Source organism: Camellia sinensis, chromosome 10 (assembly GCF_055761805.1).
Source record: "Camellia sinensis isolate YWXY chromosome 10, ASM5576180v1, whole genome shotgun sequence".
Classification (NCBI taxonomy): Eukaryota; Viridiplantae; Streptophyta; class Magnoliopsida; order Ericales; family Theaceae; genus Camellia; species Camellia sinensis.
The window spans coordinates 183839635-183866937 of NC_138970.1; the positions used below are offsets into that span (position 1 = coordinate 183839635).

The 27303-nt window shown below is 33.9% G+C and overlaps 4 protein-coding genes and 1 long non-coding RNA gene across 6 annotated transcripts; 4 read left to right on the top strand and 1 right to left on the bottom strand.

The window, feature by feature from the left end:
• Positions 1–3206: 3206 nt before the first annotated feature.
• LOC114265982 (potassium transporter 5) lies at positions 3207–11235 on the top strand. Its single transcript, XM_028206860.2, has 9 exons — positions 3207–3560; positions 7484–7706; positions 8008–8256; positions 8388–8426; positions 8839–9099; positions 9218–9270; positions 9482–9596; positions 9692–9946; positions 10020–11235. Exons 1-9 carry the CDS (start codon positions 3390–3392, stop codon positions 11027–11029), a joined length of 2376 nt encoding a protein of 791 aa, XP_028062661.2. The 5' UTR covers positions 3207–3389; the 3' UTR covers positions 11030–11235.
• Positions 11236–13301: 2066 nt separating this feature from the next.
• LOC145801467 (uncharacterized) lies at positions 13302–15967 on the top strand. Its single transcript, XM_082893102.1, has one exon. The coding sequence runs from the start codon at positions 14865–14867 to the stop codon at positions 15720–15722; it is 858 nt and encodes a 285-aa protein (XP_082749228.1). The 5' UTR covers positions 13302–14864; the 3' UTR covers positions 15723–15967.
• On the top strand, positions 13452–14533 carry LOC114265973 (zinc finger protein GAI-ASSOCIATED FACTOR 1). Its single transcript, XM_082890693.1, has 2 exons — positions 13452–13626; positions 14118–14533. The coding sequence occupies exons 1-2, from the start codon at positions 13452–13454 to the stop codon at positions 14531–14533; spliced, it is 591 nt and encodes a 196-aa protein (XP_082746819.1).
• Positions 15968–16488: 521 nt separating the features above from the next.
• LOC114265974 (putative protein S-acyltransferase 7) lies at positions 16489–25417 on the bottom strand. 2 transcript variants are annotated; one of them, XM_028206854.2, is made up of 6 exons: positions 25009–25417; positions 24546–24749; positions 24232–24414; positions 21304–21606; positions 17626–17859; positions 16489–17533 (listed from the first exon to the last, which is right to left on the bottom strand). In XM_028206854.2, exons 2-6 carry the CDS (start codon positions 24669–24671, stop codon positions 17090–17092), a joined length of 1290 nt encoding a protein of 429 aa, XP_028062655.2. In that variant the 5' UTR covers positions 24672–24749; positions 25009–25417; the 3' UTR covers positions 16489–17089. The 2 variants fall into 2 exon arrangements, with proteins under 2 accessions (XP_028062655.2, XP_082749227.1); XM_082893101.1 differs by lacking the exon at positions 17626–17859 and having other exon boundaries at positions 25009–25415.
• LOC145801468 (uncharacterized) lies at positions 18415–23494 on the top strand. The gene is made up of 2 exons (XR_014343039.1): positions 18415–18836; positions 23040–23494. It is a non-coding gene; the product is annotated as an uncharacterized LOC145801468 (long non-coding RNA).
• Positions 25418–27303: the final 1886 nt, after the last annotated feature.

A 27303-nucleotide genomic window follows, 5' to 3' on the forward strand; every position in this document is an offset into this window, starting at 1 on the left:
GAAGGAGTTGTGTGTGAGAGTGAGATGAGAAACAGAGAAGGGTTAGGGCAAAATTTTGAGGGGAATTCCCAATTTGAGAGGGAATTTCAAATTAAGATAAAATTTTGTGAAAATATTTGCTGCTAATTTTTTTAGAGATGTGAAAAATAGATCAGGCTCGTTAAATTAATATTTTTTAATTTTATTTATTGTTTATACTTTTTACTTTATTGGAGTTTTATGACTCAGTTTGTGAAAAAAAAATTACAAAATTTAGAAATATTTAGAAAGTATAAATTTAAAAATAAGTCTTACAAATCAGATTTATTTACTCATAAGTCATGAGTGAATTTTTTTTACACACTTAGCCTTCGTTTTGATAATGAAATTTTTTTAAAACTTTTTAAATATATGTTTTGTGTCTGTAAAATGATTATTTCATTAGTACTGGTAATAATATTGAAAACTTTATTAAAATGATAAATAATTGAGATATTTTGTCTTTTATTTGTGAATTTTGATTTATTCTTAATTTATTAGTGTTATTGAAATATGATGATGTAAAAAGTATAAATAGTTTAATTGTACTTTTTAAAAATAATAAATTTATTATTAAAAATTAAATTCATCAGATTGACCTGTAACTATACCTTTAGATTTTTGCAATGTAAAACTATCGACAAACAGCCAATAACAAGTTGCCCATTTTAGCATACCTTTCGCGTGAGGGCCCAATTATTAAAAGATGTGTTCAACCCATCAAATGAAAGCCGACAACTTCTTCCATCTAAAAACAATAGTCTATTTTCAGAATTTAATTTCTTTTTATAATACAATTATTACATTTTAAAAATATTAATTTTTCAAAATTACCTTTTGATAGTATATTTTTGTAGAAATATCAATTGTCATAATTGTACTTTTTGTATTATTAATGGATTTTAAAAAAGGACAAAATAAGAAATTCATATTATTTTAATAATTAATTTTTTTTTAAAATTAATATTTTGAGATAATAAAAAATAAAATAAGATATTAATAATTTTGGATGGTGGGTGTACAACCTAAAAATAAAAATAAAAATAACTATTTTGTTTAGTCAAATTTCTAAGTGGAGACTAATGGTATTGTTATTAATAAAATAAAATAACTATTTTGTTAATTTTTTTATTTTCATTCGGCTACCAAAAAATGTAGTAGCCAAAAGTAGGTCTTTGGCGACTAAAAGGAATTTTGTCGCCGAAAGTTAACATTTGGCGACCACAATTTTGGTCGGGAAAGATTAAAAATTAATTTTTTTATTTTCATTCGGCTACCAAAAAATGTAGTAGCCAAAAGTAAGTCTTTGGCGACTACAAGGAATTTTGTCGCTGAAAGTTAACATTTGGCGACCAAAATTTTGGTCGGCAAAGATTAAAAATTAATTTTTTTATTTTCATTCGGCTACCAAATAATTTAGCAGCTAAAGGTACCTCTACGGCTACTAAATTTTCTTTTAGTCGCCAATTGTGATATGTTTAGCTACTAAAAATTTTTTTAGTCGCCAATTATAGTATTTTTAGCTACCAAATTTTTTTTAGTCGCCAATAATCAACATTCCCCTACTAAAAAAAATTAGTAGCTAAAAAGTTGACTTTTGCCGACTAATATTATTTTTGGTAGCCAATTCCGTGACTTTTGGCGACTAAATTGTTTTTGATAGCCAAAAATGGTCGGCAAATATGCATTTTCTGGTAGTGTGAGGACAACAACTGTATTGTCACTATCTTTTGAAGAGTCCAAAAATAGAAAGTGGCTTAAGTTGGAATCTACTATAAATAATCCTATAAAATACGAAAAATGATTGCAATAATCATGATTGGCAAGATAACAACTTCTATTGGAAAATAGATTAGGAGCTTTAAATTAAGAGTTCTAATAGTTTTAATTGGTGTGTGGGTTTCATGTGATATGATGTTTTGACCTTAATTTTTTTTTTTTTTTTTTTCACATCATTAATACTCTTTTAATGCTCTTAAATTAGAGAGATGTATCATTTCTGATTTCCATTAAACCCAAAGTCGAAAGCAAGGATTTTGATATCTAACTACATGAAAAGTCCGACAGTAATACACCCAACAGATACATGCAAGAATTAATGTGAAGACACAGAACATTTTGAAAACTACTGCATTTGCAAAGTTAAGTGTGTTAAAAATTGGATTGGATTCAATCTGATTCATAACCCATGGAGCCTCCATGATAATTCGCATATAATTAAATAAGATAATTGTGAAATTATCTTTAAGAGTTTTGATAATTGTAGATAATTACACCACATCATTATTTGTGGATCTATTAGATACCAGTAATTTTCAAATTTCATAGCAGTAATTTAACCAAGTTGCATCCTAGAGGCTACATCCCCAAGAGCTAATATCCTTCATGGCAGATGTGTTGTGCCTTTTGAGTTCCCAAAGAACCTCCACATTGGAAGAGGCTTCGTCACCTACGCTATATACCCGTCCCGTCCATACTAGAAATTTTCCAAGCTCAGACTTCGTTTGGCATGTCATATTTAGACTAAAATAGCCACAAAAAGACAATATAGACTTTTTAATCCAATAAGACAAAATATCACATCCAAACTATAATTATTTCATTTTTTCTCTCACAAAAGTTAAAAAAAAATCAAAAACCTATCTCAAACATGTTTTTTAACCCCGGGCTAAAATAACTATAAAGTCAAAAAACTAAAAAGTCAACTCACATTCCAAATGAACACTATATATATTTTTATATATTTTGACCTTTTTTTGGGTCTGAATGAATGAATAAGTTAGCATTATAAAAGAAATCCAAATGTGTGGTTACAGATTGCTATGTGTGGTTTCAGATTGTCATAAGGACAAATACAATCTAATCTAATCTAATCAAGCATACCTAAGTACAAGAAGAACAAGGATTCTAATGCAATCTAGTCTAATCAAATATAGGTAGAGTATGAGAAGAACAAGGACTCTTAAGGTGTCAAGTGCTATGCTATCACTCTAATGTGGAGGGTGTTATACACCGGGGAGAATTCTTATTATATATAACAACTAGTGTCATATTATGTGAGGAGTGATTGGTTGGGGAACATAATGAAGTATTATTGGGGGGAAGAAAAAAAAAAAAAACATTTTACTTGATAAGGTTGTGAGATGTGTGTGACTTTATTTAAAATGGAAGATCCACTTTTTCTTTTTCTTTTTTAATTGAAGGAGTTTTGACGTTGAGAGCTTATAAATAAAGCAGGCAGCATCAGACAATTATGATGAGACGCAGCATCTTGGGGTTGGGGAGAGAGTAACAAATATCGAAAGGGAAAGGGTGAGAGCGGTGTGTGCTTGTGTTTTGTGTCATCCATATATATATATATATATATCCCAATGAATATCGAGATGGCGGAGGAGGAACCACAGCAACATACGGAAGAAGCAGACAATAACAACAACAACTCGATTAAAGAGCGGAAGGTGTCATGGGCAAAACTGCGCCGTGTTGACTCCCTCAACTTGGAGGCTGGTCGACTTGATTTTTCAACAAAGCACACCTCCCTTGTTAGTAATCCCATCTCAATCTCAATCTCTCTCTCTCTCCGTCTTTGTCTATTATTATTATATGAATAATATTAGATTTCATGACATGAAAAGCTTTATGAAATTTTCTATCTTTAGATTAGTTTGCGATATTTTATTGTAGGTGTAATTTAAAGATTATAAATCAAATTCTCTCATGTTTGGTCATTGGAACCCACCTTGGTTCCACTTTGAATTATTCAAACTATTTATTTTTTAGACTATTAGATCATACATGAAAAAATTAGATCAATTCGATAACTGTAATCATATTATTTATTTAATACTATTTAAAAATTAATTCATCTATGATTTTTTTTTTTTAGGTGGATGATTTACATATTGTGGTTTAAAAAATAATCAATTCAAATCATTAAGGTCAGATCCATAATGGTCTTACAAGCACAAACAATATGTTCCAATTCAAATCTTGCTATATTTGTTTGGACGGGCTAGATAAGGAAGGATTGGAATCCATCGAATTATAATCTCGGAATTCATAGTCCTGGGGACTATTTGGTTGGATAGGATAGGTATCCAATGTTCATGGGATTAGATTTTGGCATATTATGGAGAATGATAAATGCTCAAATGACTATTTTACCATTTTCATTTATTTACTAAGTAATAGTAATATTAAACATATCTTTAATATTTTAATTATTTTTAGCTAGATTAAATAAAATTTTATTTTATTTTATTTTTTACACAATTAAATAAATTTATTTTTTTAAAATTAAATAAATAAAATATCAATAAAAATATATGTTTTTTTTAATCAAAATTTTAAATAAATTTATTTTAAAAAATAATAATAATTAAATAATGAAATTGAATAAAACAAAATTTTAAAATAAAACATCAATAAAATAAATAAAACATCAATAAAAATTAAATAAAATTATTTTATTTTTAAATTAAGACATTTAAATTTTATTAAATTTTACTAAATATAACATATAATTAAATAGTAAAGGGTTAAAATAGTAATTCCACCACCTAATCCCTTATCCCCTATCCCCCCATTTATGTCCCACACCCTATGGAACACAATTGTCCAACACATTTTAGTCCGAAGCAAAATTGAAAAACCAAACAATGAATATAAATCCTACCCCTCCCTCCAATCCCTCCAAACAAACAACACCTAAAAAGCATACATCCATTTGGTGTGCACGACAATTTTTTTAATTTAATTTGGAGAATGTCTTTTGCATCTAATAACTACTATGTGATTTTGTTTATTTATCAAATCATTTAAAATTGTTTTAAAAAAAAAAATCATATTCATCAAACTGTGCAAAAATTTAAATGTAAAATTATAAACCCCCCATCAGAATTGCACCCACCACCACTAATATATGTATATATAAATTGTCCAGCGACAGAAGGATTTCATCACCAAAAGAATTGAAACTTAAATATTATAAAAAATTAAATGTATAATTTTTGTATTAAAGGGTCATAATGAGAGGGACATGGTTCCCATAGTTTTCTTCTAGTCACATTTCTAAAAGAGTAATGTTAGAGACCCCAAATATTCTACCAAAAATTTTACCAAATGTCTCACATGGGTGTGGGACCCACACAATGTGGGTCCCATGTGGGTCCCACACCCATGTGAGACATTTGCTAAAACTTTTGGTAGAATTTTCGGGGCCTCTAGCATTTTTGTTTCTAAAATCGCCCAGAAACTTAGTCAAGTTTGGTTTGGTTTTCAAAAATTTGTTTTAGAATTTTTTTTAAAAAACTTGTTTCAATTTTTTTTTCAAACTAAAAATTAATTTGATGAAAGAAATAAAAATAAATAAAAATGCTTATCATTTTTATATAATTTTATATATTTAAAAGGCATAAATAATTTTTAAAAATAAAAAATATTTTATTAATATTTATTTTTTCATCAAATTAATTTTTATTTTTTTTCAAAATAAAATTATGATTTATTTTTTTTCTTGAAAAACAAACCAAGCATGGTCATTATGTTTGCAAACTTTTTAGTAGCTTTTTGGGATATATATATATATTAGTGTATGTACATGCCTTCAGTGTATATAAAAATAAGTGAACTAAAAATAGAAAATAAACAAATAAGGAGGAAAATAAAAAAAATAAAAAAATAAAAGAAAAGGAGGATCGTGGGATCATGTGATCATTTATGAGATTATTCATGAGAAAAAATTATTGGTTGATCCTAGGGCGTCACAATATTGTCTAATTTATTAAAATCACATCAATTTACATCGCTCTATCTGCTAACTATGGACTAAATTTTAAAATTTATAATCAACTTTTGAAACCGCTCTGATCCGCTATAGTTAATATATATATATATATATATATTTAACTTTTAATGAAATATCGAGGTAAAAATGAGTGTGAGAGAGATTTTAGATGTGAAATTTGTTACAAATTAGTAGTTATATATATATATGAAACATATATGTAAAATTAGTTTGTGTTATATATATAAAAAAATATTATAGTGCAAATTAGTGTTATATATTATGCAAATGTTTGGTAATTAGTTAAAATATTCTTCAATCCGCCAATCCATCCAAAACTGCAATTTCTCAATTTGTCAATCTGCTATTCGGTTTGTAATTTTACCCTCAAACTGCTCAAACCGCACCACGCACAACTCCACCAATCACAATTCACCATGCCCTCTCATGGTCCTCAATCACCCAACACAAATTTGTGGACCATGCCCTCTCATGATCCTCAATCACCCAACACAAATTTGTGGGTCCCACAATTTTCACCAATCACAACATCATTGGGCATCACATGGCGGTGTCTTAAGACCAATCAATAACTCTTGATCATGAGAACGTGACGGTCATACCCTTATTTCTATTATGTTTCTTTTGTTCTTTTCTTTTTTCCTTTTTTCGTTTGTGCTAAAAAGGTAAGATATACAACCTATAAGAATCAAATTTGGGATGAATTTTTATATGAAAATCTTTTTTTATTTTGAATGACTTGAAATATGAGATTCTTCAAACATTCCAAAAAGAGTAAAAAAGTGACTTGAAAGATGAGATTTTTCAAACATACCAAAATGGTGTGTAATTATTCAAATATTTCAAAAGGAGTACAAAAACTCCTCAATAAGTTTTGGATAAATGTATAATTTCAAACTGTAACACTCCAATGTAACACACCAAAAAAATCACTAGTGTAACACTCTAACGTAACACACAAAAAAATTTCTTAGTACATATTTTCCAAATGTAACACTAAAAGAAAACTCAAAAAAACTTCTTAATATAACACTCTAATGTAATACATAAAATAATTCTTTAGTATATGTGGGATTGTTCAAACCATTCTAAAATGATGTGGGATTCTTTAAGCTATTCCAAAAGGAATATAAAAATTCCTTAGTAAGTTTGGAATAAATGAGTTTTACGTTTGAGAAAAGTACACTAAGAAATTTTTGTGTGTTATATTGAAGTGTTATGTTTGGCATTACATTTATTAGAGTGTTAGTGATATTTGTTTCAGAATGAGGAAAATCCAAAATCTCTATAGTGCGGATTGTCTAAATGTGTAATTTCACATTTGGAGAAACTTACTTTTATCACCTAAACGTGTAAGTGACTACTTTTTGTGTAACTTTCACTTTAATGGGATTTTTGGATTCACAAGAAAAAAAATGAAGGACTAAACCGTTTTATATTTTGAAATTTATTGGTGTTTCACCTTTTGATGAATGAGAAAAATGGTGTAGCAATTTTCAATGGTTGATGAATGAAAAAAGATAAAGAAAAAAGAATCATTTAACAATTATTAGATGCGGTAGTTTTAAATATCGTGGACGTTCTTAGAAACAAAAAAAAACAAAAAAACAAAGAAGATGATGAATGATGATATTGATGGGGTGAAATGCATGGATGCAGGTAAATTGGAAGGCAACCATGAGTCTAGTATTTCAGAGTATAGGGGTGATATATGGGGACCTAGGGACATCCCCACTGTACGTATATCAGGGCACTTTTCCTGATGGGATTTCCAACACAGACGACCTTCTTGGAGTGTTCTCCCTCATCCTTTACACCCTTCTCCTCATTCCTTTGCTCAAGTATGTCTTCATCGTCTTGCGGGCTAATGATAACGGCGATGGTTAGTCTCGCAACTCTCTCTTTATATAACAACAATGTTACATTCCTTAATTTATCACTCCTAAATGACTTCTAATGATGTGGCATTGAAATTAAATCTCACAAGATGAAATACTTGACAAATTAAAATTTGACATTTGTCAAAAACATATTAAGAATGATTTTAAAGGTGATAAATTAGATATGTCAAACATTCTTCCTTTATTTAATCATCTCTTCTCAAAGTAACAAATTTTATATATATTTTCTTAACTCATAAGTTAACTATATGGATGATGGATGTATCATGTGTGGATATATAGGAGGTACGTTTGCACTGTATTCATTGATATGCCGGTATGCAAAGGTGAGTTTACTTCCAAATCACCAGCCGGAGGACAGACAACTATCCAACTACAACCTAGACCTACCTTCCAATCAGTTGAAACGGGCTCAAAAGATTAAAGAGAAGCTTGAGAACAGTAAAACTGCAAAACTCTTGCTCTTCCTTGTCACCATCCTTGGAACTTCCATGGTTATTGGGGATGGGATTCTAACTCCATGCATTTCTGGTTAGTTTCACACAATTAAGAAGTGTTCTCATAGTACAACTTATTGTTCTTGTTCCCCATCATTCTTTGCTTTTGCAGTCTAAACATATATGTATCGAGATTAAGTACTGAAAATTGATGCTCTTTTGCAGTCCTTTCTGCTGTCAGTGGGTTCAAATCCTTAAGCAAAGGTATCAAAATGCGAAGAATATGTTGTGCTTGTTTTTTTCCCTCCCTTCTTTTTGCCTAATGATATTCAGTATAGTGTACGAGTTTTGATATACTAGTTAAGATTATTGCACCAAAAAATTTATTAGAGAGAATATAGTCATAAAAAATTGATACACTAACTATGTACATGCTAGCATAATGGGGCTCATAGCGAGTGAAAATAGTTCTAGTGAATCCTATCATATAGTAACCTGTATATTCTGTATATTCTCTATAGTTGTTTGAGATTTAATTATTTATGTATGCATAAACTAAAATTTAAAGCGTTCCTGAATTCTTATGCATGTAAACTTGAATTATATTGGGTGATGTGCTTTCATTTGAGCAGTGTTACATGGATTACATTCTTCAACTGATGAATGATTTTTGCAGATGCGGTTGTGGGCATTTCAGTTGCAATATTGATCATTCTCTTTTCTGTTCAACGATTTGGCACTGATAAAGTGGGCTACATGTTCGCCCCAATACTCTTATTGTGGTTTTTATTCATTAGTGTGATTGGACTCTATAACTTGTTCAAATATGATGCGAGTGTATTACGTGCTTTTAATCCAAAATACATAGTGGATTACTTCAAAAGAAATGGCAAGAAAGGATGGATTTCTCTTGGTGGAGTTGTTCTGTGTACTACAGGTGAGTCTGGTGGTTTTATTAGCTTAGCTTATTTATTAGTAGTGAGTGTCTTCAATACTCGATTGGGTAAGTTTGCTTCTTACTTACTTTTCAAACCTAAGTATACTATTTAAAACAGGGACAGAAGCCATGTTTGCGGATCTTGGGCACTTTAATGTTCGATCAGTCCAAGTAAGTTAGTTTATAGATTATCAATTAATTTTCACGAACTTTCTGAATGACTTTAAATTTTTATATGGGTTAACTCACTTTAACTATATCAAATTTGAAACCAACCTTAATTTGTTGAGAAGTAGTTCATCCTTTTTCTCAAATTTTTTACTCATTCAAGAGAACAGGTTGATAGCTTTAATTATATTTTTCTGATGATGGGGAATTGCAGATTAGCTTCTCTGGAATTGTGTTTCCTGCAATACTAGCTGTTTATAGTGGACAAACTGCTTATCTTGTCAAATTCCCTGATCAAGTGGATAATGCTTTCTATGCCTGCGTACCTGGTAATTGCCTATATAGTAGCCCTATCTAGGAGAAACTGATGGCTTCAACAACTATTACTGTTTCCACCACACCCACTTATGGTATTGGTTTGCAGGTCCGGTGTACTGGCCAACTTTCGTTGTGGCGGTTGCTGCTTCCGTTATTGCCAGCCAAGCCTTGATATCTGGATCATTTGCAATAATCTCCCAATCCCTAAGTCTAGGTTGTTTCCCAAGGGTTAAAGTCGTCCATACATCTGCTAAGTACGAGGGTCAAGTTTACATACCCGAGATCAACTACATGCTTATGATTGCTTGTGTTATTGTCACTCTTGGCTTCAAGACCACTGTGAAGATTGGAAATGCATATGGTAAGCTTCTTGATATAATCTAATTAATTAATATCCACCCAAATCTGACATTCATTAATTATACTGTTCACAGGAATTGCCGTGGTTGCAGTAATGGTCATCACTACTTATATGGTTACACTTGTCATGCTTCTTAGTTGGAAGACAAGCATATGGTGGATTGCTCTGTTCTTTGTTGTTTTTAGTTCCATTGAGAGTCTATATCTATCAGCTGTTCTGTACAAATTCATTCAGGGTGGTTATCTTCCGTTGGCCTTTTCAGCCGTTCTAATGATGATAATGGGGGCATGGCATTACGTATACAAACAGAGGTATATGTTTGAACTCAAGAACAAGGTTTCTAATGATTTCATTAGAGACTTGTCCTTGAACCCGGATATTAATAGGCTGCCAGGAATTGGACTTCTATACTCCGAGCTTGTGCAGGGCATTCCTCCAATATTCCGTCACTTCATTGCAAACATACCATCCGTCCATTCAGTTCTGGTGTTTGTCTCTATAAAGTCCATTCCCATCAGTAAAGTGGCAATGGAGGAGAGATTTTTATTTAGGCAAGTTGAACCAAGAGACTACCGCATGTTTCGCTGCGTGGTGAGGTACGGGTATAATGATGCAATTGAAGAACCCAAGGAGTTTGAACGACAGTTGGTGGAGAACTTGAAAGAGTTCATCAGGCATGAACATTTCATTTGCGAAGGAACGGCCTTGAGTTCATCCACGGTTTATATTGAGGAAACATTACAACAACAGCAGCACAACTCGCCTCGTGTGTCATCATCAGGATCCATCCAGCCCTTCAACGTGGTTGCTGCCGAGTCAGCAAATTCTTCTAGCCGAATCATCTCTGCACCCATCCAGGGAGCTGAAGAGGAGATGCAGTTTGTGCAGAAAGCAATGGACAATGGTGTGGTTTATCTGCTTGGAGAAGCAGAAGTGAGAGCAGAACAGAATTCATCCATCTTCAAGAAGATTGTTGTCGACTATGGCTACAGTTTTCTAAGGAAAAACTTTAGACAAGGGGAGAAAGTATTGGCAATACCACAGAGTAGGCTTCTCAGGGTTGGAATGACGTACGAAATATGAATGGCTTGCATACAGGTTACCACTATGTTCCAGCAGAATCCCTTATCCTACTCCATATCTGAAGAAAACACACTCACACAGAGTTTGAGAGTAAATGAATAATGTTTGCCATCGTCAAGGACTGCTGCAACTTATGTTAGTCTGTGTTGTTTTCTTACAACAAGTTTTTCCTTTTGCGTAGAATAAAATTAGTTGATAAACCAAAATGTTCGTGGTGCTGCTTAATTTGAGTATGACTTTTAAATGATGAGGGTCATCAAATTATTCTTCAACATAATATTCTAAGGTCTCCAAGTTCGTAGAGATCAGTATATAGCAACTAGTGATAGAGCTGGCTAATTTCTGGTTACTTAATATAAATGGAATTTGGTAGCAAAAGCCAGAGTGGAGCTGTCCCTGGCCAAGCTTTTGTCGTTTGAAATAGAGTGAATTTTGCTTGGGTTCTTGGAATCAAGTATTTGTACAATCACATTCAGCCTTAAAATGTGAGGGGTTTCAGTAGAAATTTAGCCCAACATTAATTAATAATTGACCTAATATATTTTCTATCTGCATCCAAATATTTATATGTACATTTATCATAAGAAGAGGTTTAGAGTCCTTAACATATAACATACATTGCTGTTACAGACCAAAAGCTTGTACCACCCGATTGAGAAATATCCATGTTCTATTTAATAATTAACGTACTTTGACTTCTTCTGAAGAGAGAGAGAGAGAGCGAGAGAGGATCTGTGGGACGGCATGCCTTCCTATAATGGAGATAAAATGGTTCATATATATAACACAAAACTCTAGCTCATACCCATTGTAATCATTAATTGCTTGAGTATTTTTTTCATAATTTTTGGGAATCAACAATTGAAAGCGGCCAAAATGCTTTAGTATAAACTATAAACCTTCATGCTGGTCGTTGTGCCTTTTTTTAATGTCAGCCCTCTTCATCCAGATATAAAACTTCAGTAAACAGCAGGTTAAACAATGAGGACATTCAGATATTTTTTAGATAAACTGGTGTAAGGAAGGGTACTCCAACAAACAGAAAAAAATTCATTAATAATAATAACTCCAAAAACCCAAGTAATTAAGCAGTGCAAGTAGCTTGTAATAGGCATATTCTCAGTCCAGTTCAGTTCTCATTAATTCTTCATCTCCAGTTTAATTTAATTGCTGTTGACATGGAATTACAGAAAGAATTTGTTTGCACTATTTAATTACTTGCATATATTTTATGTATTTATGCATGTATATATATTATATAAATATATCTATGAAAGTTTCAGCATGATAAAGATAAACACTTGACAACATTAGCATACTAAAAGACACCAAGGCATGACAAACACATACATATATATTAACCGACTATTAAGTATCCTTCCAGGATGGATAATGGAAGCAGGTTGGCATTAACATCTTAAATATACTATTAATTTTTAAGTAGAACGCAACTATTGTCTCTTCACACGGATCTCTCCTTTGGAATTCTATTATTTGTCGTTTCTGAATTGTCACCTTACGTTCTGTTCATACTGGAATTCTTTTTCAACTAATTATAACTCTTTTTTTTTTAATAGATGAACGGCAAACCTATTTGAGAGAGATATAGATCCCTTTAACTTCAATACTGTTAGCTGAATCACAGTGATTTGGCCATAACAGATAAGTTTTTAAATGGTTGGATTGTCTTATCTTTCAAAAAAATATGCATTAATTTGTGCATTAGTGGAAGAAACGCAGTCCTTAACTTACAAGTGGTTTTGCAATTTTGGGGACTCAGAAGGTTTATTCCTACTTCACTTAGGACAAGCAGACCGCATCATAATGTCCATTTTTTGATATTTTATTAGTATTTTAGAGCATCTCCAACCCACTAGGTATATCATGCTTGTTAGTCAAAATGCCTAGTATAACTCATTTTTTTCAACTCCAATGCACTAGGCATATGATTAGGCATTTTAGCTCAACTCACATTCACTAGCTACATGTAGCTAGCCTTCAAGGCTAGGCAAAATGTATTTAATCATTATGATCATTTCCCTCAATCTTTGTTGCTGATGTGGCATTTTATAAAATTAATAGTATTTAGATGAATAGTTAAAATAAAGAGCATGGTTGGAATAAAAACATGAAATAGTTGATAGGCAAAATAAAATATATACTTTATAGTAACGTTTAAATAGGTAAAATGCCTATTACCATTGGAGATGCTCTTATGATCCAATGGTGGTGTTATCATATCAAGTAGAATTTGTTATCTCATTTTAATATCAATTGATGGACCATGGTCTTTGATTGAGTTTGGTATCGAATTTCTTCTTCTTTTTGTCTGCTACCGTACTCTTCCCCCCTTCCCCAAGCTTATATATCCATCGTTAGCTTCCCTCTTCCCAACATGGCATAGGATTAAGGAAAACCAAACATGTCAAACTTTGTTCAAGAATTTGACGATGACGAAGAAGATGATCAACAGTTCCACAGCAATTTAGTTACCCAGTCGTCCAATGGGAGTCCTAATCCTACTGAAAATGGTTGTGACGGTTCAACTCCTGCCACTACAACATCAAAGAAGAAACGGAATCTCCCTGGGAATCCAGGCAAGCAAGCATACTATATCTTTTGTTGAATACTTTTTTGCATTCATTATTTAAGATTGAATTGCCCAAAATTATAAAGAGATATTCGTTATAACTAAGCACCCACCATAGAACTATGGTAATGGTAAATCAAAAATTAAAATAATAACAATACACAAGTCATGTCACATTAGGGATTCATCAATATGATACAGTTCAAACTTCTAAAGAAAATAAAGCTACAGTTTGATAAGTTGTTGGCAACCTAGGATTTGAATTCTTTTACTGGATTTTTAAGCGTGATCATTTTAAGCTTTCCAGTTCAATTATAATCGCCATAAGGTAGATCGCATTCGTAATTCGTACAAAATAAAAATAAATAAAAAGATTTAGTGGCGGTCTTCCTATCATATTCTGAGTCAGCTAACTCATCTGAATAGTGAGATCACGAAAAACTGCCGAAATGAAATATGTTCTTTCTTATCCTTTTTGGTGTGGGTGAAATTTTACAGACCCAGATGCTGAGGTTGTGGCCTTATCACCAAGGACTCTAATGGCGACAAATAGGTACATATGCGAGGTGTGTCATAAAGGATTCCAGAGAGATCAGAACCTTCAACTCCACAGGAGAGGCCATAACTTGCCATGGAAGCTCAAGCAGAGGCCTACCACACAAGTGAAGAAGCGGGTCTACATATGCCCCGAGCCAAACTGTGTGCACCATGACCCCAGCAGGGCTCTAGGTGACTTGACTGGCATCAAGAAGCACTTCTGCAGAAAGCACGGCGAGAAGAAATGGAAGTGTGACAAGTGCTCAAAGCGTTATGCTGTGCAGTCTGACTGGAAGGCCCACACTAAGATCTGCGGGACACGTGAATACCGATGTGACTGTGGCACCATTTTCTCAAGGTGCATCAAAAAGTTTTAAATAACATGATCAAATGCCTTATTAGTGCAAACTTTTAGCAAGCTTGAAACTGATAATTAAAAAATAGAAGTTAAAAGAACTTTTCTAGTGTCCCATATTTTTCGCCATTCTGCTCTATCAAAGACTATATATGGTCAATTAAATTAGATAAAACCATGTATTTTTTTTTTCCCCTTTTTTTCTTTTACCACTTCATCGCATGTCAATTTATCTGATAATATATACATGTGTTTTTCATCTCTGGCAAGCTTAATTGCATTGGCCGTGCAGGAAAGACAGTTTTGTGACACACAGAGCCTTCTGTGATGCATTGACAGAGGAGAATTACAAAATGAATCAGAACCTTGCTGCTGCCACGGGAGGAATGTTACAGAACCAAGCTCAAGAGCTCTTCTCTTCTTCTTTAATGCCTGCCTCGGACTCCTGCACCAACACCAACACCAACTCCCACAACAGGATGATGAATTTGTCAGTTTCGCATCATGAGATGATTGATAATCCGTTAATATCCTTCAACTCCCACGGGGCCATGATATCTAACAATTTGGATATGCTCAACCCAAGAATGACAACACGAGCATGTTTCAGCTCCATAGACAACTCTTCTTCGCAAATGCCAATGATTGGGTCTGTTTATACATCGGCAACTGCCTTGTTACAGAAAGCAGCAGAAATGGGTGCAAAAATAAGTGACAATTCAATCACCCCAATCCTGCTCAGAGGATTTACAGGCTACTCTACTAGTACTAACACATCAGGAGGAATAGGATCAGCGCAGGTTCAGGAGGCTTCATCCTCCATAGCTGCCAATGGTTTATATGTAGCGGCAAATTCAGAGACATTATTTGACAAGAATATGGACGCGGGAGGAGATGCAAGACCGGATGGTTACATTAATGTCGACGTTTCTCATCAAACAACTACAGCTGATTTGTATGACTCTTCTTCATCTTCCCATTTCATGCAGTCAGGAAATGGAAATGGAAACTTGGAAAGGCAAGTATTCCTGCAAGGAGGAGGTCATGAAAAAATGACACTTGATTTCTTAGGAGTAGAGCCAGCTGGTGCTACTGCTGCCGCTCATTCAATTAGTTTTGGGAAGAAAAGAAGCTATGAGGGTAACATGGTGGGGTTAGGAGGATATTCAAATGCACAGCAGAGCCTACATAACCTCCATTCTGAGTGGTAATTAACCACATCATAATTCATAGTTTTAGATCATTTTCGTGATTTACTGCTGCCTTCTTTCTTTCTTTTTTTCTTTTCTTTAAGAACGATGCAACTTTAGTTACAGACATTGCTCGTCTTTCAGCAAAAGTAAGCATTCCTTGTTCTAGGAATTCAAAGAATTTGCTAGTTCTAGCAAGTTTCTATTGTTCTTCAAGTGTCAAGATATTGATAAAAGCAATTAATGGCTGCATGTTTTACATCAAACCTGGTGTTCTTTTCACATATTATATGAATGATCCAATTCGCAAGTACCACGATTGGAAATTACTTGACATTCTTTCTTTGAGGAGTAAGCTAAATATAATTGACTTCAATTCTGGACCACTACTGAGGGGCACTAAAGGCTTACCCACCGCTTGAATCGTTAGTTGCATTGGTAGTTGGGAAGATAACAAAGATTCGAAATCTAAATAAAATCTCCTTTATATCACATCTTGGATACATATTTTGGAGGTCAATGTTTATTTTGGTAATCTTTTTAAGTTTTTTCGTCTTATCATAGAGACTGTCAATTCATTGATGAAATTGTTCCCATATACTTAGCATTCCCTTGTTGCAAGCCATAATTAATAAATGGTATTTAAGGCATATTAAGAACGTCAATGATGGCTAATTGATTTTTTTTTCCATTACTATATGTTAGTATTTCCCAAGAATGTGCTATCTAAATGATGACTGCTTGAACTGTAGATATAATTTGAGCATTCATACCAGTTTCCAAACAATTAGAACAATAGTGTGGAAAGCACCATTCAAAACTTGATATTTGAATCACTCTCCTCAACAAACATCCGACTTCATTTTCAAGATACCAAGAAATTCTTAATCAGTATCAATTATCCTCAAAACCTCACCCAAAACAAAAAAAAAAAAAAAAAAAAAAAAAAAACCCACTAAAACCCCCACAAGCTTTACTAAACAATTACTCTACAATCATGATTTAACAAGTACTTCAGATTATAGCCTGCCAGCCTTGCCTCTATTTTTTTTTCTTTCCTTTCTTTTTCTTGGTTCTTTTCTGCAGAGAGCTAATAGTATCCAACAAATTAAGGAATATCAACAGCCAACCAATTTGCCAGTAAAACAGATACTACTATACCACAACACGGACACCCAATGTCATGAGGGAAGCAGGTCATCGCAATACCTTCATATCTTTTACCAAAAATCAACCCGTTCCTTCCTCTCAGATGAAAGTAAATTGAAAGACATCTTTCCATGGCAGAAGAATCTACTTCCATCAGACAAGTAGGTTAGGTTTCTATTGGAATCAAAAAAGAATAACCTATCATCCCCTCCCAGATTATAGGGTCTTCAAGGCTTAGTTTAATGATCTCCATGATTCTTCTCTCTGCCTCCTGCAGTAGCATTTTCCGTATCAAACTCAGCAACCAACATATGCATATCGCGTGAGATCTCCCACTGGCTTTTGTGATCCCAGCTGGCGTGTCTTGGCTGCGTTTCACATCTCTCTAATCGACCAACACCCTCAATTTGGCTCTGTATGTCTTCAAACTCCTCTGCATCAACAGCTTGTCGTTTCCCCATCTCAATATCCAAGCTTGACTTGGACATATCTGGGCTCATGGACCGGCCCAAAGACATTGAAGTATTGAAGATTGAAGATGAATCGCTCTTCACCTTTGCACGGAAGTTATTCTTGGAACTGGGTATCTTAGAGAAAAATATCTCACTAAAATTGCTAGCACATCCAATGTTGTAAGGATTCCTCTTCCCATCATACCGATAACGAAAATTTTCGTATGTTGTCTGCATTAACAATAAAAATTTTAAAAAGGTGGAAACCGAATTACTGGAACAATTCAATGCTGCAATGGGTAAACAAAGAGATTAAAGAAAACCTGGTTAGTGAAAATTAAATAAAGGTGAAATGCAGTGAGACCTCCAACAAACCAAGAAGCTATGAATGTATATAATATAAGAATTCCTGAAACAGGTGACTTCGCAAAAGCCTTCCAGAGGCTGCAGTGGTATGCTCCCATTATATGCTCGATGTTTACCCAGCAGAAGGCAAAAACAAATAGGCAGAGGACAGTTGTGGAGAATACGAACATGAAAAAGAATCGATAATTCCTCTGCAAGTAGAAACAGTTAACCTGTTAGGCTTGAGGATAGAATAGGGAAAGAAAGGAAGGAGTAATGCCCCCAGGGGCTGTCCTTGCCGGCAGGTGGGTGTGCTTCCCATGTTGTTTGAGAGGTTTGAATTCCCCAACTTACCAGTGCAGTGCCTGGGGCAGTAGTTGTTAACCCCGCGCTTATATCCCTGGGGTGGGTCCAAAGGACCCTCCATTAGAATTCAAAGGAGTATTTTGAGAACAATCGTCTCAAGGACGGTAGTTTATGTAAATAATAACAATTAGTAAATCATGTAGGTAGGTCCAATCATAAGTCATAACCATGAAGACACATCAGCAAATAAAGCAGTCATGCAATCATCAAATATTGCTCCATAAAGTACTCTTATTTTGAAAATCAACTTAAGGATAAGTACCAAGTCGATAGGCAATAATTGAAATCTCAGACATATAACGACACTCATTTTTGCATGTGAGAAGTAGTACAGCTACCTAACAGTCAACAGTTCAAAGCAATGAAATTAGCACGGCCACAAAATAGGATGATCAACAATCATAGGAATTATGGGTGATGGTTATTTCCCACTTGAGAGAGAGAGAGAGAGATATAGAGGGGTTGAATCTTGATCAAATTCAACAGTTAAGGATGAAGAGGTGTGAACCATCATGGGGTCACACTTCATATGCACTGGAAGAGACACCAACGGCAACCATTGGTGCATTATATATATGCATATGTGCCTCATTTGGAGGTTCTTTTTTCCGCCAACATCTTCTATCTCTCTCCTCTTCTGTGATACCCACTCCCATGATGGTATCCACCATGACATATTGGTCTCTGGGAACATCTCATATTACATCTAGGGATTCTTTCCTTGCTGTAGGCTCAGAATTCTGTTTGAAGAATAATTGGATACGTTCCATGTCAGTGAGATGCAATCCATAAAAAGAACAAACAAAATAAATTCAAGTAAGAGGTAATAATTGTAAACATCCAAATTTTCAAGGTTACCCAAATTAGAATCGTGCATAATAAAAAATTTAGCTTCAGTTATGTCTTATTTTATGATTCATTGGTTTCAGTTCAAAATCAAATCTAGTTTTGCCTTATTCATTGGTTTCACAATTTTCTTGACATGGGCTATTGGAAAATGCGGTAGCCCGTGGGTTGGTAAGGGTCAAGTTGTTTCATTAGGCCACCCACACCATATATATATGTGTGTGTGTGTGTGTGTGTGTGATTAAATAGGTTTTAGAAGGTGAAGTATTTGTTTCCAAATTTGGAGTTTTTATGTAGCATAGCTATGTGATGCTTCTATTTTTATGGACAACATGTTTTACAGAATTTGTAGAACTTTCGACACTTTATTGGGATGGTTTTATGCAATTCTAACCCCATGTGTGATGCCTAGACCACCTTCTACTTTTATTATCTTCTTCTTTTCAATTTTCCGCAAGTTTTAAGCCCTTTTAAGCCCAACATCAGATTGGTCTGATCCCCGTTTCAACCTCTAAACATTCCCTATAACAAGCCAACCTTTTCCATGAACATTGGAACGTAGTGCCATGAAACTACAAAACCAGCAAGGTACCATTCTTGGCACCCAAAACCCACAAGCAACCCCTAGAACCTTGTGTTTTCATTCTCAAAACTGTGCCCTTAGCTCCACCTTTTGAGACCCCAAAAATGGCCATAATGTACCTACCATCCAGCCACCAACAACTAGCGATAACCAATCCTAGATGGTTTTGGGCTCACCTTTATCAAAGTGGGTTTTGGTTATAGGGAAAAAAAAGAGGATTTTCTGCTACTGATATCAGTAAATACCTCTGAAAAAAAGAACTTATTAGGCTATATTTGAATCATAAGAAAGCACACAGGAAAAGGGAAATATATCTAATCATATCCATATTATTAGTTTAAATTTCTCTACATTAAACGCACAGTTGTATGGCTGTAATAAGTATTAAAACCTCATAGGAACCGTCTTTTTAATTTATATTATTCACTTCTTTTGTTTCTTATGAAACAATAATTTTTTTTAAAAGTCCAGTCCTTTTTTTTTTTTTTTTTCCTTTCTTATTTTCAGCTCAATTTTCTTACCCTCCTCATTTCAGTTCACTTTCCAGAACTTGCTAGTTTTAAAAGAAAGAGGCATGAGATCTTGACGAGGGCTAAGACCTCAAAAGGTTTGGGTCTATAGTTTACATTGGAGAAAACTATCCTATTGGACTCTCCAAACCTCCATGATGAGAAGATATTAGTTCTGCCTGTTGCAGCCTAGGAAGCATGGAAATCTCTCCTAGACCTACATATTAGTTTCAGACACGGAGAAGCTCCAAAAACAAGCTCGGACACATGTCAAACACATGAAAAAGTATACTAAGGAAATGCTAGGGATAGATTCTGGACACACTGAGAGACACTTTAAGACACACTAAGGACATTTTCATGACACATTAAAAAAATAAAATAAAATAAAAATAAATAAATAAAAAAGAAAGAAAATAAAGAGAATAAGCTAAATAAGCTACTATCTGACAACCATAGATCTAAAACAGAAATTTAAGAATCAAGAAGTAGAAAGAGACAAAGTAGAAATGTTATCTCCCATGTCCACAATATTTGTGTAGCTGTTGGTTACTTTTTGGATGAAAAATCTTTTGATTATATACATCAAATAGTGGGCTTATGAAATTTTTGATGCCAAATAATTATGGAATTTTGAATGATGATTAAATGAAAAATACCGTAGATGCTTAGTTCTCGGTATTTTATTTGGCGGTTTTGTTGTTTTGATATCTTGCTAATATTATGTTATTTGTGTGTTTTTATCCATAGTTTAAGTTAAATAATATTAGTTTTTTGAGTCCACAACATGTTCGTGTTCGTGTCTTCATTTAAATAATTTTAGTTTTTTTTTTCCCCATATTTTAAATAATGTTATCTCCTATTTTCATTTACTAATTTATTTATTCATCATGCCCACAACGTGTTCGTGTTCATGTCCTAACTTTTAGAGAAAATTCAAGTTTGTGTGTCCATGTCGTCTCCCGTGTCCACAACCATGCTTCTTAGGTTGCAGGCTTGCAGAGCATAAATGGCTACTTGTGACTTTTCCTTTTTATTTTGTGCCAGACAATTAGTTGTAACTTCTGCTTACAGCACATGCAATAAATATAGCTTAAATAAGTTAAACAACCAGCAACCTCAGAGAGATGGGAAGTAACATACTGTTAATCCAAAAAAACACTAGAAAATATGGTGTATTTCTGCATCTTATCATGATCTAATCAAACTGAATTCAGGATATTTTAAAAGCATATGCTGAACTCATATTTGTATAACTCTTCTCTAAAAATAAAAAACAATAACAAACACAAACACAAACACAAACACAAACAAAATAAAAGAGAAAAACAAACATGCACAACTGTTTATACCTTCCCTATACATTGCCCCACCCATGGACAATGATGATCAAAGCGCTCAACACAATTATTGCATATTGAGCAGTGCGAGCATCGTGGTGGGCGATATAGCATGCAAGTGTGGCAGTATTTGACCCTGATAATCATCCCATTGACAGTAACTTCTTTTGTGAGTGGTAAATTTTGACCACCACACTGGCTTCCAGCCCAGTCTGTAGAGATGCTAGAGGCATCATCATCTGGTTCTGGAGGGTGTAGATTTCGAGGAATAATACCAGGATCTCTTCCGGACGTGAGGAAGAGAAGAACAATAATCTGCAATAGTTGATAACCAATAGAGTCAATCAGCAGGTTTGTCAGTGAAGAGCAGGGTCTAAACTTAAACAACATTCAAGTGAGTAGAAACACTTGGATCAAAAAAAAAAAAAAGTGAATAGAAACACTAGGAACAATTATTTTTAGGATAAACTATCAATAGACCCTAATAGTTGAACTTAATTCCGATCAAGTCCTATTGAAAATAAGTCCTATTAAAATCGTTGCTAAAAATAATTTTTTGTAACGATTTTTTACATGTCGCTAGAATGGACAATTAGTGACTTTTTTATCACGGTGTTTATAAATTATCACTAAAACTTACCATTAGTGACGTTTTTCTGTGACAAAATTTTCAAATTGTTGCTAAAAAACAATTTGAAAATTAGCGACTTTTTTCATGACAATTTTTTTAAATTGTTGTTAAAACTTATAATTAGTGACATTTTTTGTGACAAATTTCAAACTGTCACTGCAAATTAACAATTAGTGACATTTTTTCAATAGTGTTTGATGAAAAAGGTATGAATTATAAATTGCTTTGAGTAAGTTCAAGAACATTGAATAAACAACAGCTTTGAAAACCAAAACCTTATTATAAAATCAAGTTAAAATAGAATATTTACATTAAAAAAAAAATTAAAAAAAAAGGAATGACACCATCTACTGAAATGACTGTCAAGGAGTCTCAGATACTATTGTCTAACCAGAATGACAAGAAGATTAAAATAGTCATGTTCCATTGTTGAGGTTCCCAGGAATTTAAGGAAATAAACTAGGCCTCGTTTGGGAACAGGCTAATTTAGTAACTTTTTGGCTATTTGACTAAAATATGAGCTAAAAAAAACTAGTATGTTTGGGATGACCTTTTGGCTTTTTACGAAAAGATGTGCAAAAAGTAGAGAGAAAAAAGAATCTTTGACTTTTTGGTATGGGTTGTTGGCTTTTTAGCTAATTTAGTAATTTTTTGGCTTTTGACTAAAAAAGAGGGTTCCCAAACGAGGCTTTAGTCTTGTTAGAGTGAAAAAGACTTATATCTTTCTAGGTAAACACAAAATGCATCCACTCCAGAGGTAGGACCATCTGTTCTTTGAAAATTGCAAGCCATATAAAGATGTATGCAAATATGGCATATCACTAATTGCTTCACACTAAACAATTTTCAATTGTGATTGATACTTCAAATTACGAAATGAAAAGATAAGCTGCATGCAATTTGTGGTTCATGTTCCCCGAAATAAAAATAAAATAAAGGCAATAGGTCGATTAGTTTTCTTTTCTGGTAACATTAATTAGCTCTAGTCTTGGCTTCATCTTTTGGATGCACTTGGTGACTAAGGCCGAATTGTGCAACATTGCGGCTGTTAATTAGGATCTCTTAACTTTACTTGCTTGTCAAACTATATATTTTATGTCTGTTTAATGTCAATCAGGTTGTACAAGGTCGGAGCATAAAATGGGCAAAAATACAGAATTTGGAGAGAAAAGAGCTTCCCGCATGTGCGGAGGGTTTTCTCGCACGTGCGTTGACTTTTTCCGCACATGCGGCCCTCGAAAAACGGGCCTGATATTTTAAACCTGTTTGAAAGACAGCAGAGGTATAAAAAGGCAAGAAAGAGGCTGGATTAGGATTATGATATTTTTTCAAGGAGAGAGAGGCTAGGGTTTGGAAGAAAGGATTTTCAAACTTTCAATCCAACTTCCATTGGGTCTTTCATCTCTTCCACTTCTTCCCACTCCTCATGAGTGGCTAGGCTCTTCCTTTCTAAGATTTTGATGAAACCCTAACTATGTAATTCGGTTTTCTCTTTGTATTTTGATTATGTAAAAGCTTGAACAAATTGTATGGTGTTTATGCAGTTGCAAATATTTATTTTTCATTATCTCTTTAAGTATTCTGCTTTCTGTGATTATTGAATGCTTCCCATACAATAGTTTTCTATTCCTTCATATTCAAGGTATGAGACGAACCATACTACGAGGGACTAATCGTGTCGCTACCCTAGTTTAGAGCGAACAATTCTTACTACTTGAGATGGTTCGTGCCCGTACATTGAATGTAATGTTTTTCTTAATAAATGTTTCGAACTTGTAGTTGCGAAGTATTATTCCGTTCAAACCGTAACATAATTGAGTCTCAAATTGAAACCTTATTTATGTAACTAGCGGTGGATTCATTACCCTAGGTTTTCCCAAAAATCAATAATTTCAATTTTATTTATAATTGCTAGTTTAATCACTTTGTTTAATTTACTTAATATTATAGTTTACGAACAACCAATCTTTTAATCAAAATTAATTTAGGAATTTAGTGATTAAATTAGTCTAATTTCGCATTTGTCCCTATGGATCGATACCTGGACGTGCCATTTTTCTAAAAGAATTTGGTATAGTTTAGTGTTTATTTTTGGTGTGTGTAACGACCCATCACTTGGTATTGTAAACTTAGCATGACTTCGTCTAGCTATTAATATTAATTAATTTATTTATTTTTTAAGTTTACCTAATTTTGATTATGCCTTTCCTGGATTTATTGGGGGTAGGATCAAGAAAAGAAAGACATGAAACTTGAAAGTAGTTGTATCTAATAATTGACTAACCAATTAGTAAAGGAAGAGAACTCACATAAGCTGTGAAGACTGCAGATGAAACTACAACAAGATGGCCCAGGCGGTGTGGTAAAACATGAACAAGCCCTTGAGAAACAAAAGCACAAAACAAGATTACAGGAACCACAATTAGACACATTGTAAGGAATAGTGACCTGAAATCTGGACCAAATATAAGTCGGCCTCCAAGGAAGAATCTCTGCAAGAGATTTTTTACAAGAGTAAGTAGTTTGAGCTTCATTTTTTTTTTTTTTTTTCCTTTTCAAATATATAAAATATAAAATATAAGGGAGAGAAAAAAAGGAAAAGAGAGGGGGGAGGTGGCATTACATTGCTTCCTTTCCAGACGTGATAGAGATGGGGAGAGGGGCCAACGGAGGTTTGGATGATTCGCCTGTTGCTGTTGGAGTCGGAGTTGGAGGATAGGGGAGGAGGCGGGGGACCACCCTTGTACATCCTTCCCCTTCAATCCAAATTCCAATTATCAAAATCCCCAATCACACTGATCAAATCAATGCCCTTTCACTCAACCATCTGTTAGAGCCAATACACAAAACATATATTATATATAGCACCACCAACTAACAAATTAAAATAAAATAAAAAAAAAACCACGTTTTTTAATAGAATTCACAGGACAGACAGGAGATATACAATATCCAATTTAAAACAAAAGAAAATGTTCCAACAATGCTGAGCTCAAATATCTGAATTGCAGATTGAGATTTGATTACAATGTCAAGAAAAGTAACACGGAGGAGGAGTAGGAGGAGGATAAGAATCTCAATCTCACCTTTCAAACAATGTTGGTGGTATCAGGAAGAGACACACACACACATACACACACACACACACAGAGCCACACAGAGAGAGAGAGAGAGACCCCTCTCTCTCTTCCCTGTAGATGCTTGCTTTGTTCTGGTGATATAACTTTTTTGTTCTTTTTTGAATTGCTCTGGAAAACCAATTGGTAGCAGGGCTTTTTATCTTTTAAGAAGCAGTCGTGCAGAGGAGGTGGAGGTGGAGGTGGAGGGGAAAGCAACCTTCCTTTGTTTCGTTGTTTACAGTGCAGGACAGACCATTGTCTTCCCCCTTCCTCCCTCCCTCAACATTGCTTTGCCGATTTCCCGCCGCACGAGTAGGTTCCCCGATTTTGACGAATATGTTCGTTTATGGCACCGTTTGGAACGAAGGTTTGTAGGGGGGGCGGATATTTTCGCCATAGAAGTTAAAATAAATTATTTTAGCTAAAACTAACAAAAATATCACATCCAACCTATAAAAGTTAAAATAGGCTGGGGGATATTTTCGCCATAGAAGTTAAAATAAATTATTTTAGTTACAACTAACAAAAATATCACATCTAACCTATAAAAGTTAAAATAGGTTATTTTAGCTACAACTAACAAAAATATCACATCTAACCTATAATCATTATATTCTTCTCTCATAAAAAAAGTCAAAAAAGTTAAAAAGGCTTGGTTTGGGAAGTGGGTTGGCTTTTTGATTTTTTTGGCTATTTTAGCCTGGGCTAAAAAGCTTGGTTTGGGAAGGACTTTTTGGCTTTTTTTGTAAGAGAAGAGTGTAATGATTACAGGTTGGATGTGATATTTTGTTTTTTGTGATTAAAATAGCCTATTTTGTCTTTTGTGGCTAAAATAGCCAAAAAAGCCCCCAACCCAACTTGCCAAACGAAAGTCAACAAATCCTTCCCAAACCAAGCTTTTTAGTCCGTACTAAAATAATTAAAAAAGTCAAAAAGCCAACCCGCTTCCCAAACCAACCCTATATAAGTTTAGAATAACATGGAGGGTTGAATTTAATAAAATAAATAATTTTAAGTCATTTTTGTTTCAACTTTATAAAAGATTAATTACATTACGAATCTCTTAATTATCAATGAATATTATTTTACCAATCTTATCTAAAAATTTGAGCATTTTAAGTCCTCAATTTTCAATAAGAGGATTGCTATTAACACTTACCTTATTTTTTTAAACCCTCTCTCTTTGGTTTTTTTTTTTTTTAATTCAATTTTGTCCAAATATAAAATTTCATTTTTATCCTTACCTTTAACCCTCTGACCCTAATTTTTCAAAGTTGAATCCTAATTCCATCATCTTTGGCTTCACTCCCAACGCCAGCCGTTCAACCACTATCATCATTGCAACACCACTGTTCTGTTGGAACAATCTTGTGTGTAAATAAAATAAATTGAAACTAAATCAAACAAAATAAAATAAAAACTTACAGAATTTATTTTCTCGAACCAAATGAAAAATAAAAGACCAAGTCGAGTGTGTGACACTCTGTCCTTAAGACAGATTCGCCCCGCTACGGTGCTTACGTTTGAGTGGCGTCTATCTCTCAAGATAAAATGATCTTTACAAATTTGTAGTAACACTGTAAACAAATTTGTACGGCGAACCAAACCTGTGTTCTATACTCTCTTTAATTTTTTCTAAAACTAGAATGAAGAATAATGCACTAAATAAAATCTGGACAGCAAAAGCATAAATTGCAGACTGATTTTTTCAGATCATTTGGACTGCAGGAAATGGATCTATATATAGGCACAAAAGGTGACCAAAAATCTGTCCGAACAGGTGCATAAAATGCCGAACAAATGTGACACTGCTTTGAACAGATTTAGTTCAAATTTTGAACAGATGCTGTTTTGAATTCAAACAGATTTGCTGCTAGGTTTTGAATCTGTTTGGAAGTAACAGATTTGTAACTGTTGGGCAGTTAAAACCGAACTTGCTGGGCAGTTTTTCAGTCTGAATCTGAGAGGAATTTCGGACAGAATGAGACTTAAATGTTGGACAAAAATTGGAATTCAATTTTGAATTAAATTCCCGCAATATTTTTTGAAAAAATTCAAATGAATTTTGTCCTAAAAATTAATACAAGAACCGACCCGACCCACACCCGCGCCCGGCACGGCTCGGCTCGGCCGGACGGCAGTGTACGCGTGTGTGGTGGTTTGGGCTAAGATTCACTTTGTCCATAACTCCTCCATTCTACAAACTTGGGGTGCCCCTTGGGGCTCAACCCAAGTGTTGTAGGTTAGAGCTTATATACTCAA